The sequence below is a fragment of the Bombyx mandarina genome, chromosome A1 (assembly GCF_030267445.1).
Source record: "Bombyx mandarina strain Sakado chromosome A1, ASM3026744v2".
NCBI classification, from domain to species: Eukaryota; Metazoa; Arthropoda; class Insecta; order Lepidoptera; family Bombycidae; genus Bombyx; species Bombyx mandarina.
Genome location: NC_143234.1, coordinates 17,621,150 through 17,643,556, shown reverse-complemented (window position 1 = coordinate 17,643,556; position 22,407 = coordinate 17,621,150). Strand labels below are relative to the sequence as shown.

The 22,407-nt window shown below is 43.2% G+C and overlaps 2 protein-coding genes across 5 annotated transcripts; both read left to right on the top strand.

The window, feature by feature from the left end:
* Positions 1 to 4,333: 4,333 nt before the first annotated feature.
* LOC114250794 (uncharacterized) lies at positions 4,334 to 9,937 on the top strand. 4 transcript variants are annotated; one of them, XM_089740020.1, is made up of 3 exons: positions 4,334 to 6,511; positions 6,742 to 6,909; positions 7,647 to 9,937. In XM_089740020.1, exons 1-2 carry the CDS (start codon positions 5,301 to 5,303, stop codon positions 6,881 to 6,883), a joined length of 1,353 nt encoding a protein of 450 aa, XP_089596146.1. In that variant the 5' UTR covers positions 4,334 to 5,300; the 3' UTR covers positions 6,884 to 6,909; positions 7,647 to 9,937. The 4 variants fall into 4 exon arrangements, with proteins under 4 accessions (XP_089596146.1, XP_089596145.1, XP_089596143.1 ...); XM_089740019.1 differs by having other exon boundaries at positions 4,335 to 6,511; positions 7,574 to 9,937; XM_089740017.1 differs by having other exon boundaries at positions 4,337 to 6,909; positions 7,574 to 9,937.
* LOC149499597 (uncharacterized) lies at positions 7,785 to 22,179 on the top strand. The gene is given in 3 exon segments (XM_089739811.1): positions 7,785 to 9,254; positions 19,408 to 19,699; positions 19,702 to 22,179. Coding segments are annotated over 3 exon segments (3,246 nt in total). The 3' UTR covers positions 21,186 to 22,179.
* Positions 22,180 to 22,407: the final 228 nt, after the last annotated feature.

The window sequence follows — 22,407 nt, the reverse complement described above, 5'->3', positions numbered from 1 at the left end:
GTGCCGGTTGGGGAGACTTGAGTGGTGTGATCCCGAAGTCTGTGGACCCCTGGGCGGTGGACCTCTCGGCTTATTGATCTCAAAATTATTTTGACATCTTTGAATCGGGGGCCCCCTGCCTGGAGGACCATCGGGCTGAGGTATCGGACCCCGGATCCCCTTCCGTGCTTCTGTCCGTACTGCCACTGTTAATATTCATAAATTATAATTTTTCATTGACATATTCAAATTAATTTTTAATTTAATATTTCTATTCTCCTTCCTTTTAAATTTATAATTATTAAATTACTACATTGATTATTCTAGTGTTCATAGGTCATAGTTACTCCTTATAGTTAGTTACTTATTAATTACAGATTAGATAGTTATAGATATAGTCATCAGTTATTAGTCCATAGCGCGTGTGGGGAACTGCAGCGGTAGACGTTATTGTGTAGTAGCATATTTTTAGTATTCTTTTTTCAATTATATTTAATAATTAATTTTTATTTACCTTCATTCATTAAATTATTGCTGACTTTAATTATTTTAATTCGAGATTGAGATAGAACAGTTGTTGTTTAATTGTTACTTGAAGTAAAATTTGTAGATATTAGCAGTTGGTGTATCCACCACTGATGAATAATAGTTGTTAATCAAAATCATTTATACTCACTTTACTAATTAGTTTTTCTGTACCCTAGACCCCCGGGGCCTGATTTTCACCCCGGGGACATAAGACGGGTCCTGAATTGCGACAGCCGCCCAGCTCTGCTGGTCGGGGACCTCAACGCGAAGCACGTCGCGTGGGGCTCCCGACTGAACTCAGCAGTGGGCAGGCGGCTGTTAGAAGATGCCGATAGGGGCGACTACTCTGTGGTCGGCCCCGACGAACCCACGCACATTCCGACCGCCGCACAACTCCAGCCCGACGTGTTGGATGTGTGCGTTCATAAGGGGCTACGGTGCCCCTTAACTATTGAGGCACTGTACGACCTGGGTACCCCCCATCTCCCTATCCTGGTCACACTGGGAATGGGGCTCACCCGGGTTGCGACCTCGCCCCTACGACCGAAGGTCGACTGGGAGCTCTTTAAGAGACGCCAAGTCGACCTTCCCGCAATTCAGGACCCCAACACCCCTGAGGGGGTCGACGACGCGGCAGTCCGCCTTGTCGACTCCATCAGGGGAGCGATCGACCAGGCGACGACTCTTGTGTCCAGCGGCGGGCCCAGAGGTATACTCCCGGCCCATCTGAAAGCGATTATTCGCCGAAAGAGGGGCCTGAGGAGGCTCTGGGCGACAACTCGTTGTCCCAGGATCAAGCGCGAGCTTAATGAGCTGGAAGCGGAGTTGGCGGCGAAGATTAGCTCCTATCGGGGCTATGCGTGGGAGGAACGGATCGAGGAGGCCCGTGAGGACCCCTCGTCCGTGTCCCTCCACCGACTTTGCCGCCAACTCTCAAATCGGCCTGCCCCGACTTGTCCACTCGTGGACGAGAGGGGCAACCGATGCTTCTCGGCTCAGGCCCGCGCCGATGTCCTGGCCGTAATGCTGGAGCGGCAGTTCGCTCCAAATAACTCTGCACCCTCAGAGGCCGCATTCCACCAATCGGTGGAAGAGAGCGTAGCAAGCCTACTCTCCTCCCCGGTGCCACCGTTGGGAGATGGTGATTTCATCACTCCCAGTGAATTGCGCCTCTCCATCAAGCGGATGAAGAGGCGCAAGGCGCCGGGCGAGGATGGTATTCCCTCCCTCGCATTTTTCCACTTCCCCGAAACGGTCGTGTCATTCATGACACGACTGTTCAATTCCATTCTGTCCACAGGACACTTCCCGGGAATTTGGAAATTGGGCAAGGTTATTGCCCTGCCCAAACCCGGCAAGGATAGGAGAAATCCCTCCAGTTATCGTCCGATCACTCTGCTGTCGCATATGGGCAAGTTGTTCGAGCGGCTGCTGCTGAGAAGGGTGTCGCCGCACATCCTTCTCAGACCCGAGCAATTCGGGTTTCGCAGCGGTCACTCGACAACGCTGCAATTGGTCCGCGTTATGCACCACTTGGCGGATCGGTCCAACGCGCGCCAGTACACGGCCGCAGTCTTTCTCGATATCGAGAAGGCCTTCGACCGTGTCTGGCATGCGGGACTGATCTACAAGCTGTTGCAGGACACGGACCTCCAGCACGCCTATGTGCGACTGCTGGGGTCGTACCTGGAGGGAAGATCCTTCCTTGTCGCGGTCGAGGGCGCCAAGTCGTCGGTGCGCCCAGTCACGGCCGGAGTTCCCCAGGGAAGCGTCCTGGCACCAGTCCTCTACGCTCTCTACACCAACGACATTCCCACGCTCGAGGGCAACCTCCAAGCGAGGGAAGCCGACGTGAAGTTGGCGCTGTTTGCCGACGACAGCGCCTACTTCGCGTCCTCTAATTTCCCCTCTGCGGCCATTTCGAGGATGCAGAGGCTGTTGGACCTACTGCCCCAGTGGCTGGACCGATGGAGGGTCGCGGTCAACGTGGGGAAGACCGCGGCTATCCTCTTCGGTCCGGTCCGCACAAGAGTCGTCCCAGGACAGCTCAGTCTCCGTGGAGTCAATGTCGAGTTTAGGCCCAGTGTCCGATACCTGGGAGTCAGTATCGACCGGAGTTTGAGGATGACCGCCCACGCCAAGTCGGCGTTGGCGGCCGCCCGCTATGCGAGGTTTCTCCTCCGGCCGGTGTTGGCCTCCAGGTTGCCGACCAGGACTAGACTCGGCATTTACAAGACGTATGTTCGTTCCCGTATCACGTACGCAGCTGCGGCCTGGTATCACCTCATCCCGCAGATCATGCGGGTGAAGTTACAGGCCCAGCAGAATCTGGCTCTTCGCACGATAGTCGGAGCAGGGCGTTACGTCAGAAATGACGTAATCGCCCGGGATCTAGATGTGGAGTCGCTCGAGGAGTTCATTCGGAGGCTAGCTCGTAATATGTACGAGCGGGCTGACGGTGGACCCCACGAGCATCTCCACAATATAGCTCCCTTGCACGCCAGACCACCTGATGGTAGGGCGCTACCAAGGGAGCTACTGGAACACCCGGCTATGGTAAGATAGTCGGCTTAACCGGAGTGATATGGGAGTGCTCATAATGAGTGCCCCCATGGGACTGAGCTGTCCACACTCTACATTCCTTCCCCCCACACTGTTGGGGTGCCCCCCTATGGGGACCCATTTCTACCGCCCGTTTGGGTGGACCACTCCCCCTTAAGGGGAGTGATTTACGTCGGTCCCTCCCCGCGACGGTCTTCCCCTTCTGGGGAGTCCCTAGCGGGTGAGCGCCAAACCAGTGCTGCGGCTCCCCCTCTGACTTGTAGAGGTGGGGCCGCAGCATGGGGCCGGTGGCGGGCCCCGGATTAGTTGCTGACTGCTGCCCTGCCCTGTACATAGTGTATAGTTAGTTAGTAGTTAGTTTATAGTTTATAGTTAAAGAAAAAAAAAAAAAAAAGAAAAAAACCGTACGAAGCAGAGGACAGCAGCCGGCGCCGGGGAGACTCCTCCATGGGCATCACTCCACCCAGGAAAACAAGCCCATCGTATTATATTTAAGTATTTATTTATTTTGTCGATGTAGTGCGCCGAGACGCGCATAACGAACAGCCCCCCCCCTTAGTATATCATCTTGCATCCATATCACCCCTGCCCTATGTGGCAGGGAGCTTCGTCCCGGGCAGTGGGGTTTGCCCCGAGGCCCGTTCCGTGCCTCCGAAAGGGGGTACGACGACCCTTCTTGTCTTGTCAGTTATGACATTCGATAGCTAGACGGCAACGAGTGCGATAGCCCCGCAGTCCACTCGTCTGCCCAAATTTGATCTGAGCGGTAGCCCCGCACCCTCAGAAAAAGCATCAGCTAGGAGGTTAAGGAACGCGGTAGCCCCGCAGCCCGTTCCAAGAACCACCCTTAGGAATTGTACGTTTACCTTAATATCTACGTATCCGTGTGTTTTGTATAATTTGTTACATTAACGAATAAAGTTCCTGTTTACTCAGACATCAGTTATTTTAATTCATCTGGCAAAATCATAGAACTCATATTATAAATGTTTTAGGAGCTATAACTACAATAGCAGTAAGAGTAGACAATGTAAGAATATTATGGAATATAAAAGTTAAATATGGAGAAGCAGAGTGGAAAAATATTGGAGTTTTTTTTTTTTTATTGCTTATATGGTTGGACGAGCTCACAGCCCACCTGGTGTTAAGTGGTTATTTTTATTGGACTCTATCCTCTGTTCCGTTTAAGCTATTCATACACAGCAGTGGCGCATCAATTAGCCTCATAAAGTTGTCACATGACTAGTGTATCTTGCAATGGTTTTTGTACTCATGGTACATCATGTGTATGGTATAGATGGGAAGTTAGTCCTAATATAAATAAATTGGCTAAGGTTTATAATATTGTATCACAATTATGGATGGTTACTATAACTCTAAAGTATAAAAATATTTCTAAGACTATTATTATGAATACTAACAACCCTAAATATGACCTTAATGATATTATAAACAAGGAGTTCAGTCATATGCCTATATATGTAACTGGTATCTCTTATGAGGTACCCATACTAAGGAAGAATATAATTGAATATGATAATCATTTCTATAATATTGATGCTAGTTCACATAATATGCCTATCAAAAATATGATTGGTGATCTTCAAATATCCAAAGATGGAAAAGATATCATTTTTTATACTAATAATATAGATTGTAGTGTAGATAGCTGTGTTGTTAAGTGCTTATTAAATGAACCTTCTATAGGTAGATTGCTACCTAAGGGTATATATACAATGGATAGATCTAATATTGAGACTTTATCAATATGTAGGATGTGAGAAATGGAACGAATGATTGTATGAAAGAGATAGGAATGTGGTATGAAAGTGTTGTGTGAGAGAGACAGTATGAATGGAAAATTAAGCTTGTTGATTGGTTCACGGGAGTGTTATAGTCTCTTGTGAAACTATGGTGGATTCGGTTAAGACGGGAGTTTTTGGCTTATGTTTTAAATAAAACTAAAAGTGGTTTAAGATAAATATTCTTTTTATTTCTGCTGGACACCCCATCCCACATTTTGGGGGCTCGTCCGGGATGGTGCAGAAATTTATGTGAACCAGCAGATTCTAAAGATACGACGAGGAAGACTAAAGACGACACGGGGGAGCGACCATATTTGAATCATACCGGAGGACGGAAAATTTAATTACGACGACACGACGACTACGACGATATCCGTTTCGACCGACTGATTCATCCGCTTCAAACAATAAGATTACGACGAAAACATGCCTAAAGATCGACAGAGATACGACGAAGACGCACCACTGGTTTCCAATCAGAGTTTGATGTACGTAGAAGAGGCGATTCCGAAGTTTTCCGGTAACGATGCGTCCTACACAGCGACAAAATGGGCACAAGAAGTGGAGGATAACACAGAGATTTTCGATTTAACTCCAATCCAGCAGCTACTTATCGCCAGGCGAACTTTGACTTCTACTGCAGCGGCGTGGCTCCGTACTGAGAAAACCTTTAAGAGCTACGATGATTTGAAAGCGGCATTATTCAAAGAGTTTCCAGATATTATCAATACTAAAGAAATCCACGAAATGATGAGTGAACGGAAAAAACGCAAGGACGAAAGTTGTTACGATTACATGCTCGAGATGAAGGCACTGGGCAAGCGAGGAAGGTTAGCCGACTATGTGGCTATTCAATATATTATAGAAGGCATACTCGATCGCGAGACTAACAAGATCATGCTATACGGCGTTACGACTTACCCTGAACTGAAAGAAAAACTAAAGTTATACGAGACATTTAAGACTAGCATCAAGAAAGAATATACCAAAACCAGTTCAAGTTCCAGCAGCGGCGAAGCAAGTCGTTATAGAAAGCAAGGTCGTCCAGCGGCGGCGGTGCGTTGTTTTAGCTGTGGGAAAATGAATCATACATCTGCGGAGTGTCCAGACCGTGAAAAAGGACTAAAATGCTTCCGATGTAATGAATTCGGACATATTGCATCACATTGTAAGAAGAGCATTGACAATGTGAAGTCAGCAACAAATCGAGTGTCGGCAAAACAGTACGAGTCTAGTGGCGCCGCGAGTGGAGGATTCGGTAAACCGGCGTCGGCAAAGCAGTTCTGTGCGCAGAGACAATCTGCGGAGTGTTCGTGTCAAGATGGCGGGGGCGACGGCCAATCGCAGAGCGACTACGTGCGGCCATCTTCCAGCAAAGATGTCTTGGCAGTTGTCATGCCTGTCAATTCCGATTCAGACTCGGACGTAAACAAAAACAATGACGGACAGCAAAACCAGAAAAGATCGTTGAAAAATGTGTTAATTTGTGGTAAAAACGTTACCAGTTTAATTGATAGCGGCAGTGACTTAAATTTAGTGTCCGTAGGACTATTTTTCGAACTGGGAATCGGACAATTTGGAAAAGACGATATGATGTTTACAGGCCTAGGTGGCAAGCAGGTTAAATCACTTGGGAGGTTTGTTACGACTTTTGAACTTGATAAACAATGCTTCGAAACAGTGTTTCATATTGTTCCCTATGAGATTATGCCATACGATATAATATTAGGCCAAGAGTTTTTGTGTAAAGCTATAGTAGTTATCGACAAGGGTTCAGTCACGGTTTTACCTCAATCGCACGATATGTGTTTAAATCATTTGTGTGCTGTAGCGAACGAAGTAGGATGTCCTCAGTATCTGGTTACAGATCCTCGGATACAAGACGAAGTGCAGCAATTGGTGAGTGGTTATGTTCCGAGAAAAGTGAAGAAGTCTCCAATGGAAATGAAGATTATTTTGAACGACGAAATCCCTATAGCGCAACGTCCGAGACGTCTCTCTATGTTTGAGGAAAAAGAAGTTGATAAGCAAATAGGTGAGTGGCTTGATGATGGTATTATTAGACCTAGTTTTTCGGAATATGCCAGTCCACTAGTGCTAGTCAAGAAAAAAGATGGAACTACAAGAATTTGTATAGATTACAGAAAGCTTAATGCAAAGATGGTGAAAGATGAGTTCCCCTTACCTGTCATAGAAGATCATATTGATAAATTGTCTCATTCAAAAGTGTTTAGTAAACTTGAACTAAAGAATGCTTTTTTTCATATAAGTGTAAGTGAAGAATCAATAAAGTACACTTCTTTTGTAACACATGCAGGGCAATTCGAGTTCTTGAAAGTTCCATTTGGGTTGTCGATTTGTCCCAAGTATTTCACACGATTTATTAATATCGTGTTTAGAGATTTAATAGCAAAGGGTTATTTATTAATTTTTATTGATGATATCCTAATAATGTCAGAAGACTACACACAGGGAGTGGAAAGGTTGAAAGAGGTGCTTAACGTTGCCAGTGAATATGGGCTGGAAATTAATTGGAAAAAATGTGAATTGTTGACTAAGAGGGTAGATTATTTAGGTCATAAAATTGAAAATGGCACTGTGAGTCCAATATCTGATAGAGTCGACGCAGTCATGAACTTTCCTGTACCTAAAACATTGAAACAATTACATTCTTTTATAGGACTTACTTCTTATTTCAGGAAGTACATCAAAGACTATGCGCTTATCGCTATACCATTAACAAACCTACTAAAGAAGAACCAAACATTTCAGTTCACTGAAGTTGAAAGAGGAGCATTTAACATTTTGAAACAAAGACTTTGTGAAAAACCAGTATTAAAGATTTATCATCCAGACTTACTCACGGAGTTACACACGGATGCATCAAAACATGCCTATTCTGCTATTCTCATGCAAAGAAGCCCTGATGATGGAGAGTTACATCCAGTTTACTACTCAAGTTGCAAGACTACTGAAAGTGAGAAAAAGTATTCCAGTTATGAGCTGGAGGCTCTAGCAGTTATTGAAGGTGTGAAGAAGTTTCGAAAATATTTATTGGGCATTCCATTTAAGATTGTCACAGACTGTGCTGCATTTGAGATGACTCTACGCAAGAAAGATTTAGTCACAAGAGTTGCTCGATGGGCTTTACTTCTTCTACAAGAGTATGACTATACAGTACAGCACAGGTCAGGATCCAGAATGAGGCACGTAGATGCCTTAAGCCGAAACCCACCTTATGTAGGAACGGTCACAAGACAAATGCATGACCAGATAAGAATGGCCCAAGAAAATGATGAAGGACTGAGGGCTATAATCGAGGTACTTAAGAGTAGAACATACTCAGACTATTTCTATGAAAATGGATTATTGTATAAAACGTCGCTAAGGCTACTAGTTGTTCCCAAGGCAATGCAAAACGAAGTGATAAGAAAAGTACATGGCATTGGTCATTTTGGTAAAAAGAAAATGATGGATTTAATAAATAAAGATTATTATATCAAAGATTTAGCAAAGTGTATTGAAGACTTTATTGTAACTTGCATACCATGCATTTTAGCTTCAAGGAAAGAGGGAAAGCAAGAAGGATTTTTACACCCGATAGAGAAAGAAGACTCACCTCTACATACCATTCATATAGATCACGTGGGACCTATGACGGAAACAAAGAAGCAGTGTAATTACCTGTTAACTATTGTTGATGCATTTTCTAAGTTTGTCTGGATTTTCCCTACAAAGAGCACCACAAGCAAGGAGGTATTGGACCAACTAAGGATACACCAGCAACATTTTGGAAATCCATGTAGAATTATCAGTGATCGTGGTACAGCATTTACTAGTCATGAATTTAAACAATACTGTGAGGAAGAAGGTATACAACATGTTAAGATCACCACAGGCATCCCAAGAGGAAATGGTCAAGTTGAAAGGATTCACAGAATTATAATATCTGTTCTCACAAAGTTGTGTATTGAACAACCTGATCTATGGTATCGTCATGTGAGTAGAGTTCAACAATGTCTTAATAGTACATGCCAAAGAAGTGTAAACTGTACACCTTTCGAGCTGATGGTAGGAAAAAGAATGAATATTAAAGAAAATGTAGAGATTCACAACCTACTTATGCAAGAAGAGAGAGATTTATTCATAGAAGGAAGAGAGCATTTACGCCAAAAGGCCAAGGAGCAAATTCAACTCATACAGGAGGAAAATAGAAGAAGTTACAACAGGAAGAGAAAAGACAGCACTAAGTACAGCATAGGAGATTTGGTGGCTATAAAGAGGAAGCAGTATGGCACAGCCATGAAGCTAAAGCCAAAGTTTTTAGGACCTTATCGTGTCACAGGTGTCAAGGGCAATGACCGCTATGAAGTACAGAAGGTAAGTGCTAATACTGAGGGACCTAATAATACTTTGTCTGCTGCAGATTATATGAAACAGTGGCCTGTACTTACCTGACTGATCTTTTGTCGATGCTTACTTATTGATAGGTTTTGTGTATTAATTTGTTTTATTTACTTAGTGTAATATTTTAATTTTTTTCTTATGAAACTGATGTTCTGTGTATTCAGTGTATTTTTTTTTCTCTCGCATTATACATAAAGTGTAAGGGTAGTACTTAAGTTATCATATCCTACCTACAAGGATGTTTGGTTATATTTAGAGATTAGATTAATCTGATTATATGTAACTCATAACATTATATTTGTGTTCTTTTTACTGGTTATTTAATTAGGGTGTAATGTAAGGTGTTCTATATTATGTAATAGACTTTTTTGTAATAATGATGTAGTGTCAGAAAAAATGATTGATGTATGACTGAGGACAGTCATTTTGTCAGTATGGCCGAATGTAGGATGTGAGAAATGGAACGAATGATTGTATGAAAGAGATAGGAATGTGGTATGAAAGTGTTGTGTGAGAGAGACAGTATGAATGGAAAATTAAGCTTGTTGATTGGTTCACGGGAGTGTTATAGTCTCTTGTGAAACTATGGTGGATTCGGTTAAGACGGGAGTTTTTGGCTTATGTTTTAAATAAAACTAAAAGTGGTTTAAGATAAATATTCTTTTTATTTCTGCTGGACACCCCATCCCACAAATATATGGTGATAACTGGATTAACACTAAACATAGAGTTAGTGGGAATGTTAATATTGCTTTTGGTAATGTAGATCTTAAAGAGTTAATAGTTTTTTTTTTTTTTTTATGATTGAAAGTTTACTGGTGGCCCGAAGGCCTTTCCAGTTTCACCAGGACAGGTGGGCGAGCAAAGGCTCAGCCAAGAGGGGTGGGATTTGCTAACAACTGCCCGAGCGCCTCCGAAGGAGACCTAACAACTCAAGAGCAATTGTTTCGCGAATGAATCTACTACCGGATCGGAATCGCGACCCGCTGAGAAGATCCGGCGAGAAACTCAGCGAGCTGATTCATGGGTTAGGTTGCACGGCGAACTCTTTGTCGAGTTCCACGAGTACGGTTACCGAGGTCCCTAAGCCTGCCCCTAGAGCTGAAGGCGTCTAGTGCGAAGGTTATTGGATCTGATGGATCCGTAAGGACGTGTCTAGGGCGTCGACGGTGACTGGCTCCTGCATGATCAGGATTCGGGGAGTAGTCAGCGGCGGCTACGATAAGGCGATTATCATGACGCATAGCCTTATCGAAGTACCGTTCCGACGCTGACTTCATGTATTTCTGTATAGATTCGAGGCCTAGATCGTCGTGTAGGTCAACGTTCCTCACGAACCACGGAGCTCCGACGGCTAACCTGCAAAAGCGGGATTGTAGAGATTGAAGGGTGTCTATGTGTGTGCGGGCCGCGTGAGCGAACACCACACTCGCGTAAGTCATGACGGGCCTTATGCCAGTTTTGTAAAGTGTCACCTAGTTCCGAAGGGACATTTTACTCCGCTTACAGATCATGGGGTAGAGTCTACCGATAATAAACGCGGCACGGTCACGGACTGATTTTATATGCGGGCGGAATGTCATCGATGCATCCAGGGTAACGCCCAGGTACTTGACCTTCCTGGCCCAGGGTATGGATTGACTAAAGAGAGTAATCGGGGGTGTGAGATTCCTCCTCCTAATACGGGAGGAAATCCGTGTGGAGCTTCCCCTCTGAAATAGCACTGCAGTACTTTTCGCTGGGTTGATGTCTATGCGCCATTTTCGGAACCACTGTCCTAGGGCTAGGGCTGCGCTCTGAAGCTTCTTCGCGATTAAGGACTTGTTTCTACTGGAATAGTAAACAGTCGTGTCGTCGGCGAATAAAGCTAAATGGGTCGGCGGCGACCGGGGAATATCGTTAACGAATAAGCTAAATAGGAGGGGTGAAAGGACAGAGCCTTGCGGGACTCCAGCTGTGAGAGGTCGTGGGGAGGAGCGGGTTCCCTCGACTCGATATCGAAAAGAGCGGTTCGACAAGAAGTCCCGTATGATGAGCACGAGACTATCCGGCACACCCATGTTGAATAGTTTGAAAATCAAACCGTTGTGCCAGACTTTGTCGAACGCTTTTGCGACGTCGAAGAAGAGAGCTCCCGTGTATTACGGTTTTGGTCGATTAAGCCCCATAAGAATGTGCTCCGTGAGGCGGTGCACCTGTTGAACGCATGAGTGATTTGTACGGAATCCGAATTGTTCATCGATCAGAATGCCCTTGGATGAGACAAAGTCTCTGAGGCGTTTGTAGAGCAGACGCTCATACAGTTTGCCTAGAGACATGAGGAGGCTAATCGGGCGGTAGCTCGTCGGATGATTTTTTGGTTTACCGGGTTTATGTATGCCGATAACGTCCGCTTCTTTCCACACCGCGGGAAAGATACAGTTCGCCATAGCGGCATTGAAAATAGATGCCAACATCACGATGAGTTGGACGGGTAGAAGTTTAATAACGCGGTTGGATATACCGTCGGAACCGGGAGCCTTGCGAGGACGTAGGTCTTTGATCAAGTCTTTAACTTCCATCGGGGTGACGGGTGGTAACGCATCCGAGGGTGGCAAGGAGACTCTGCGTTCTACCTCACTGTCTACTAATTCTACATGAACAGGGTCCACGGATTGAGTGCTGGGCGTGCACTGGGTTTGCAATGTATCGGCCAGCAACTCTGCTTTTTCGTCATCATCAAACGCCGCGAGTCGGCCTGAGGGGCCTACGAGGGGGGGGCATAGTTACTACCGTATCCGATTTGAGAGTACGAGCTAAGCGGTAGTAAGACCTTTGGGAGGGCGCGAGTCCTTTTAAGAAATCAGACCATCTGGCATCTCGGACTTCGGCGATGCGAGACTTTACGTCGCGTTGTAGGGCACGCATTCGAATACGATTTTCCGCGGTAGGGTACCTGTCGTAGGCGCGTATCGAGGCGTTCTTAGCTCTAAGGAGTTCCCTAATATCATCGGACAATTTGAAGCGGTGAAGGAAGTCCTTTTTTTTTTTTTTTTTTTTTCGGGTAGTGGGCCGAACCTCCTACGAGGTCCCCGCGCAAAAGGGGCGCGCGGGGTATGTGAGACTCAACGATCTGCATGGTGTTGTGAGCAGACCGCGGGCCCAAGGATTTTAGGACTCACCCACTAAACGACTCCCTTGCACTCTTACACCCGACGTCCGATCCCCTCCGAGGTCAGAACCCGGATGAGGTAGGGGGGGTTACCGCGGTCAACACCACATCCAGACGGCGCGGCTCACCCCAAGGACGCCCAGCCGATGGAGCCTTCGAAGCGAATCGAAGGCTCTGAAACGTCGGCCGTCTCGGTACGGCAGGCCGCCCAGACGGTGCCGCTGGTGTCCCGGAATACCCCGCTGGACCAGAACCAGCCTGCCGGGTCGGGACGCGATACACCGTCGACCGGTCGCTCTATTCACTCCACGGCAGCGCGCTAGAGTGCTGGTAGCGCGCCGTGCGGCCTCACCCCCTCAGGTCGCCCCTTGACCTTCACCGGGGGGAGGCCGCCACCTACAGGGGCCGGGACGTGCGGGCGTATTCCCGCCTCCGGCCCCCGGCTCGACGGCGACGGATCGGTGCGGAAAGGGAAGAGCTCTCCCTCTCTCGCTCCGCCGCCTCCTTCTGCGAGATGGTGGACTCGCAGAAGTCGAGCATCGCCTTCCAGGACGCGTCGCTGCCGAGCATCGTAGCCACGACGCGCGGCAGCGAGAGGTCCTCTCCAATGACCGCGACGAGGGCGGCGCGTTGCTCGTCAAATCCAGAGCAACGCGCCAATGTGTGTTCCGCTGTGTCTTCCTCGTCGCGGTCCGCGCAGTGGTGGCACTGCGCCGTCGGTTCCCTTCCGGCTATCTTAAAGAGGTACCGGCCAAAACACCCATGACCGGTCAACATCTGCGTCAGCCGGAAGGTGAGGCATCCGCGGTCACGGCCCACCCAGTCCGCGAGAACCGGGCGGACCGCCTCGACGGTACGGAGGCCGGCCGACGGGTCCGCCAAGCGGCGAGACCACGCCTCCAGCACGGGGTGAAGGAAGTCCTCCGCTACAACTTGTTTCGATGATCTATCTAATGTTGAGGTGATGTGTGACGTTAAGATGTCTATGGCTTCAGCGGTATCCTGAGGAGACGGGGTAGAGTCCGGGTTAAACGGGAGCGATGGTGGATCAGATTCAGCCAGGCTGATGCCCAGCGTGTGCCAATCCACCACAGTCCTCGTGACGGGAACGGAGTCGGGAGCGCGACCGAGCTTCGTAACGACGGGACGGTGGTCTGAATCTAACTCTGAAACTACTTCGATCGAGTGTAAGCTCAGAGTTACGTTTTTTAATAACGCTATGTCGAGTATATCCGGGCGATGCGCGATATTTAGCGGGTAGTGAGTCGGTGTTAGCGGAGCGACGATATCGAAGGCGAGATCATCGACTAACGCGTCAAGCCGCCTGCCATTCGGGGTTGTGGTGTGTGAGTTCCACCTGATGTGTTTACAATTTAGGTCGCCCGCCAGAATGACAGAGCTCCCCATGCCGAGCAGCGCCTCGATATCACTGCTTAGAACGATCTTATCCGGTGGAAGATAAACGGACGCGATAACGATCGGCGCGTGTCCCGTCAGTGAGATTCGGCACACTGATGCTTCGATATTAGCGAGCGCGGGAGGATCGAGCGGGACGCAATGCAGGGCTCTTCTATAGTAAATGACGGTACCACCACCACGAGCAGAGAGCCTGTCGTTCCTGACCATGTTATAGTTCGCGATCTTCGGCGCGCGGGCTTAAGTAGGGTCTCCTGCACTAAAAATACATCAATTTGATAGTCACGCAAAAAGTCAGAAACCTGTAGGCTTAGTGCGAGTTTCAAAAATCGAATCGAATGACTCGCATCGAGTGTACGCTCTTCACGGTGAAACGTGCGGAGCTCTGAGTGCGAGTTACTTGATTTGCAGGACGTTTATTCATCTTGAGAAGCGATAATTTTTTCTTTTATATTGGTAGCACGCAAGGGTTTTTTTTAAGGCGTTTAATTGAAATGCCAAGCTTTCTAACGATATTTATAATTATTCGGGTAATGGGTAATGTACCTGTGCTTAGTGCGAGTTTTTTTAATTACTCAGTCGATGTTAATGATATGTTTAATTTGTGTGAGGTTGTATCAGTGCCACCTAGTGGTAAGCTTATGAATCTCATTTTGTGGGAGAGAGAAGGTTTGTTAATGTTGCTGTCTCATGTATCGAATAGCTTTACCGAAGTGAGCCTCTCGATTATTGTATGTGCGAGTGCGAGTTGCAAATTAATGGATTTTGAGAGTATTTCTTCACTTTTAAGCAAGTTAAGTAGTCACTAAAAATTTTGCCGTGAAACTAATACAATATCAAGATTTTTTCTTTCGTTTTTAATAATAATGTTGTTTTTTAAGGTTTTATCTATTCTAATGGATTATACACATATATTTTTTCGGTTAGAAAATTTTATAGACGTCTAGCTAGTTGTAAATACATATTAATTCTTTGCTTTTTCATTTAATTCTTATTAAATCATTGCTTTTTTTTAAAGAGTTGTTTGATGAGAGAGAGAGAGAGTGAGATAGAGTTGTTTTTTTTTATTGCTTAGATGGATGGACGAGCTCACAGCCCACCTGATGTTAAGCGGTTACTGGAGCCCATAGACATCTACAACGTAAATGCGCCACCCACCTCGAGATATAAGTTCTAAGGTCTCAGTATAGTTACAACGGCTACCCCACCCTTCGAACCGAAACGCATTACTGCTTCACGGCGGAAATAGGCGGGGTGGTGGTACCTACCCGTGTGGACTCCCAAGAGGTCCTACCACCAGTGAAAGAGTATTCTTTATTGTACACAAAATGAATAAATATTGTGAAACATTCTTTCTTGGTCTTATCGCTAAGAGTGATCTCTTCCAGACAACCATTAGATGGGCAAGAATAATTTCGAAATGAATTGCACACTGTGTACCTATCTATTATAGAAATATATACACACACGCACATACACACGCCCACACACACACACACACGCGCGCGCAATATACATATTTACAGGTACATACGTACAGATTTATATTTATAAATTATATAGAAATTTGAACAATGTAATAATAATTTTGCTTCTTTACACATTTATAAATAAGGATGGATGCTCGTAATAATTTTAGTATATTTAGGCCACCTAATGAATATCATCAACACTATTACCGTAAATACAATCATTTTATAAACGTTCAACGGGTAAATGATTAAACCTATGTAAAACATAATTTCTTAATTAAAAAAAGCTGAAATAATTGCCTATTCCAAGATTAATTATGTTAAGTATGTCTAAATATGTAATTACAATTAAATAAATTCTATAATAAACTTCTAATTCTAATACTTCTATTAAAGTTACTAAAAAAATATGTTTATGCTGGGCAGTTTTCGTGTATTTTAAAGGTTACGCCATTACGGCAAAGTTTGTTTACGAAATTGCACCCTTAGAATGGAAGTGGTATAACTAAAAAATTTAAGAATAGTTTTATATTTCAAAACACTTATGTATTATTATTAAGAACCTACATTTTAAGTAGGTAATACGTGAAGCAAAAATGTTGTACTCCTTTTTACGAAAATTGCGCGGACGGAGAAGTATGAAATTTCCCACACTTATAGAAAATATAGAGGAGTAGTGCAGATTGCTAATATTTTTTTTTTAATTGTGCATAAACAATAAAAAAATAAACTATATGAATAAAAAAACCTTACACACATTACCATGTATTTGACACACACACACACACATGCATTTATACTTTTTTTGTTTATTGATTTATCAATCTGTGGTCAAATTGAGAATAGATTTTTTGTCTTTAATATTATTTTTCTATAATGTAGCCTTGGCGACATAGAGCAATGATTATTATAGAAATGATGATAATAGAAAGGTGACAATAGAACTATAATAATGTTCAAACTTAAAATTTAAATAAATTATGGTCAAATTTCGACCACTGGACTACCATTAGTAGATAATAATAAAATCATTTATTGCCTTTCACACAGATTTAGATTATTACAGGCAGCCTACAAGGAAACAACAAAAAAACAAAACACTATTATATCATTTCTAGCAAGCAGCTCAACATTTGCACTTGTATATTATTAATAGGAATTTTATTAAGAATATTGACAATTTATGAGGAATTTGACAAGTACGGATTAGTTATATAGTTAGTTATATGTAGTTAAATATTGTAAATTAAATTAGTTTTATAAGTGCAATAAAAAATAATTTAAATGATAAAATGATAAAGCCATACCTTTTTCCAATGTGACGATTAGAGGGTATCCTATTATTCTTTTCTATATTATTCTATCAGCTTATAAAATTAAACATTCTCTTTTAGTCTAGAAAAGGACAAAGTACTCTTTCTGTCTTTTTCAAATAAAATGGCATGCCTTAAAGTGTTTAAACCGAAAAACTAAAAAAATACAATTATTGTATTACAATATTGAAGTTTAGCAGAAACTAAGAATTTTGGGTTGAGCCACTTTAATTCTAAAGGTACAAAATAGTATTGAACACGTGACATTACCCGAATAATTTTGAAAGTAGTCGGTTCCCATTAAAATGCTGTTAAAATGCGTTGTATTTCATTTAGACGGTCTAATGCCAAAACATCACGTGCTACCAATATACGAGAAATAATATTATTGCTGCTCTCGGTGAATAAACGCCCTGCGAAGCGAGTAGCATATCTCAACTCACACTCACAATTCTTCATTTTTCACCGTATAGAACGTAAACTCGATTTGATTTTGATTTATTCATTTACAATTGAACAACTAGGAAAAAAAGATGAAAATACATTTTGGAGGGACCGCGAGGAGCTAACTTGTGTGAATTGTTTTATTTTGTCTATTTAATGTTTCTTAGTTTATGCGTATTTAATATTTCTTCGTGTATAAGTGTAATTTTGAGACCGTCCTGGCCTAAAGGTTAAGGCGTCCGGTGTATTCGTATCTTGCAATGCACCGGTGTCCTAATCCCGCCGGCGGGTATCAATTTTTCTAATGAAATACATACTTATCAAATGTTTACGATTGACTTTCACTGTAAAGGAATAGCATCATGTAATAAAAATCAAACCCGCAAAATTAATTTGCGTAATTACTGGTGGTAGGACGTCTTGTGAGTCCGCACGGGTAAGTATCACCACCCTGCCTATTTTTGCCGTGAAGCAGTAATGCGTTTCGGTTTGAAGGGTGGGACAACCGTTGTAACTATACTGAGACCTTAGAACTAATATCTCAAGGTGGGAGGCGGCATTTGCGTTGTAGATGTCTATGGGCTCCGGTAACCACTTAAGATTAGGTGGGCCTGGAGCTCGTCCACCCATCTATGCAATAACAAAGTAACGTGGGTTTATTAACTGCATAGTATCTGTGAAAGTGCAAAAATTTAACAAAACCGCTGGACGTAGCTTCTCGAAGTCTTCGAAAAGGTCCACTGAAAAAAATTTCAGTATATAATCAGCATTTTGCAGAGATTATATTTTATCCCATATTATCTGATCTCATTTCATTTCATTCCATGCCAATTGATTAATGCTTCAAATTAATCAAATCAATTTCACTCCATATTATCATTTTTCATAAAAAAAAATTAGGTTCTATGGCATGATATTTTTGCCTCTCTAGTTGGAAAAATAAAACTACTAAAGAAATACTCGATCGAAACGTTAAAATCCACTAATTTGTAACACGCACTCGCACAAATGTCATTCGTAGTACTCATTTCGGTAAAATTACTCGGTTACGAGATCACAACGTTAATATGAACTCGCACTCACAAAATAACACCGAGTACGTTTGCCGCTAGGGGCGCTGTTCCAATTGCATACAAATTTGAGCAAACTGGCTCGCTAGTGAGAACGTTACAAAACTCGCACTAAGCACACTGATCACGTTGATTTGCGAGACCGTAAGCGTTAAAAAATCCTATCGTTACGGATAGGGGCTTTATTCTACTTATATACGCCATTGATTACCGGCGGAGTGAGGGGAGGACGTACGTATTTAATGACGCGTATACGTCGGCGTATTCTTGCACAACGGCGATAAAGTGTTGTGCAGTGGAGGCAGCGCGAATGGCGTCGCCCAAAGCGTTAACGCGCTCAAAGTTGATCGACTGAAAGAAGTCGATCGCTAAAGCGAGATTGTCGGACGCGGTCGGAAGGCAAGTCGCGGGAGAGGGACGAGTTGCGGGGGCGGGACGAATCGCGGAGGAGGGAGTTGTAACCGTGTTCGTGTACGGCAGCGGTTTCGCCCAAGCCGAGACACTGGGCACCGGCGCCGGAACGAACGCTGGCTTAGCCTGCGAAACAGAGGGTGCCGAGGCTTTGATGTCTGGGCCAGAAGCTCGGAGGCGGTTTTGGCGGGAGTTAATAGTTAAGAAACCTCATTGTAATATAGATATAGTTATGACTTATGCTTGCACATATTGCCTTGAACAACCTATTGCAGTATTATCTTCACACAATGTATTAAGTGAAGGATCACTACCTTATGAGTCAAATTGCACTTTTAATAAACCTTTACTATCTTGTAATCTAGAAATGTATGAAATTACACAGATATCAAAGAACAAATATTGTAGAATTTTTGTACCACTCTTAAACCAAACTATTGATTTATCTTTTGAATATGAATATAAAGGAGAGCTAACTAACATGAAATCAATCAAGGCTGAAACAATGACTGATATAATGTCCTCTATTGTACATGATAGCTCATTTTATATATCATTAATTAGCTCATTATCTAGTTTCTTATTGATAACTACAATTAGTACTATTATTATAAGATTGGGTAGATTAGGTATATTAGCTTTTGGCAAGAAAGAAGTTAATAAAGCATAACTCTCAAATTAATGGTATTAAGTAGTAATTAATTATATTTATCAATTTTTTTAATACATCGGATTTATGGCTTATAGTTATATAGTCATGTAAGTTGTTTGTAAAAAAAAATACAAGATTTCAGCAGCAGCAGTAATGGAGGGAAAAATGCAATGACACAGATTATACCTATAACATAGATTACCCTTTTTTTTTTTTTTTCGGGCCGAATCACCGACGAAGACGCTCTCGAAGGATTAACGTTGTTACTAACAGGACAAGCAGCTACGTGGTGGAGTGGCGTCAAAGGTGAGATAAAAAAGTGGAATCAAGCTTTAGACGCGATCAGAAGTGCATTTGCCCCAAAAATGCAACCGCATGAAGTTTATCTGGAATTGTTTGCGAAGAAGCAAACAAACGAAACTATTGATGCATTCGTTTGTGACAAACGTGCCTTGCTATCGCATCTTCCAGCAAAAAGGCACAAGGAAGAAGAGAACTGGATTTCGTATACGGACTCCTCAATATCCGCTTCAAAAAAGAAATTCCTCGCTATGAGATCAAATCGTTCTCAGAGCTATTGGAACGAGGTCGACATATTGAAAACCTTGCCAAAGAAGCCGAAGAAATTGCAGAAACTAGCCTGCGCACGGGTATTGAGAGGAAGCAGCCGAAAAGATGTTCGTACTGTGGCAAGAAAGGCCATCTTCAAGAAATTTGCCGTAAAAGATTGTCAGAGGAAGCAATGGGAAAAAATAAGTCATCAAGCGAAAAAGTACAGATAAGCTGTTATGGTTGTGGAGCACCGGGGGTATTTCGCAGCAACTGCGAAACGTGTAAAAACAATGAAACGCTGCCAAAACCAGTGTCATTTTACGCACTACAAACTACCAATAATAATGCCAAAATACCAACCATTGAAATCAACGTGAAAGGCGAACATGGCTACGCACACATTGATACCGCAGCTAGAACTAGTATGGCAGGTACACATTTGTACAAGACACTAGTATGTCAAGGTACTAAATTTGACGAAAAGCCAGCTGACGTCATCCTCGCTGATGGTACCAAACGAATAACGAAGCTACTGACTGCTACAGTGGATGTTGTGGTAGGAGGTCGACTTTTACCTGTCACATGTTCTGCAATGCCAGAAGCAGAAGACAACAGAACCCTGCTGGGTATAGATTTCTTGGAAAAGTTTGGAATTGTTCTAAATTTACCCCAACGAGTGTGGTACTTCTTGGATGATCCAAAACAAAAATTTCAGTTTACAAGATTGTCAGGCGACATAGTTCCATTAAAGGCAGCTAGATCGCTGACTTTTAATGAGAGACCTTGCAAGATTGACAGCGGTGAAGCAGGTTTGAGCGATTTCCTAAAATACGCAAAGGAGTTAAAGATGCTTTCACCCATGAAAAATACTCCTTCACCACTTCACAGCGAATACGGTGATATCAGTCCCATCCCAACCAAGAGAGCCCGTTATGCATTGGTAAAATTGGACACACCGCCACGACCAGTGCGACCACGTGAACCAGCCGATGCAGCATCTTGTGTTGATCCTCGCATTACTTATTTACCAATAAATCCTATAAACATGTATTCTTTGGACATTTATTTGAAACCACACGAAGGCTCTGTATTCACAAATGAAGAACGAGTAGTATTTAATGATCTACTTCATGAATATAGGGACATATTTAATAAAAACGGAAATCCCACACCGTTCGCAGTACATAGAATAGACACGGGAACACATCCGCCTATTAGTGTTAAGCCCTACAGATTGTCACCAGCTCGACAAACACAACTTAGGGAAAAACTTGATGAAATGATTAGTAATGATATAATCGAAGAGAGTGATTCACCATGGGCAGCACCCGTTATTCTAGTACCAAAAGGGGATAACGACGTTCGAGTTTGCATAGACTATAGAAAATTAAATGAAATCACAAAACCAGATAGGTATTATTGATGACCTGCTTCATCAAGCAAAGGGGTTGCCATATATGTCTACACTCGACTTACAATCAGGATACTATCAAATAGTGGTAAATCGAGACGATCAAGACAAAACAAGCTTTATATCACCGTTTGGAAATTTTCGTTTTAAAAGAATGCCATTTGGATTACGAAATGCTCCAGCAACTTTTCAAAGGCTAATGGATAAATTTATACAAGGTTTAAAGACAAAGTACACACTAGCATACTTAGATGATTGCATGACAAGAGCATACTCCTTTAAAGAGCATGTAGAGAATCTGCGAGAAATATTTAATAAGCTACATGAGTACAATCTCAGAGCTAACAGAAACAAATGTAAATTCGGGTGCACAGAAATAAAATACCTAGGACATATTATTGTACCTGAGGGAATAAAGTCTGACCCAGAAAAGGTATCAGCAATTATGAAACTCAACAAACCCAAAACAATGAAACAATTAATGTCGTTTCTCCAAACTGCGTCATGGTATCGAAGATTCATAAGAAATTTTGCACAAATTGCACAACCTTTAACCAATCTAACAAAGAAGAAAGTAAGTTGGAAATGGGAGTCAAAACAACAAGAAGCTTTCGACAAATTAAAGATCGCCTTGACGACTTCCCCAGTCTTAAGACAAGCTAACACTAATTTACCTTTCACAATCAAAACAGATGCAAGCCAGTATGCTATAGGAGCAGCTTTAGTACAGGGGGAGGGAGAAGAAGAACACCCAGTAGAATACGCAAGTAGACTCCTGAATACAGCTGAATGCAATTACACTGTAACTGAAAAAGAAGCATTAGCCATAGTTTGGGCTATTTCAAAGTTCCGAGGATACATAGAAGGAACAAAATTTGTGACCATAACAGATCACCAACCGCTGAAGTGGTTAATGAACCTAAAAACTCCAACGGGTCGTCTAGCACGTTGGGCACTCCAGCTACAACCCTATGATTTCCAAATTAAGTATTCTCCAGGACGAACCATTGTCCATTTGTCGTATAGATCTCGAGATGCAGAAACTTAATGAAAAACATTTAAGAGACGAACAATTAAAAGATGAAGCTCTAAAAAATATAATTGAAACTTTAGAAGAAGGAGGACATTCCATAAACTATGCTGAATATGTTAAAAAAGGATATATACTACATAAAGGTGTTTTGTATCTTTACACTCCAGAACAAGACGACGAAAATGCAAAGTTAGTAGTCCC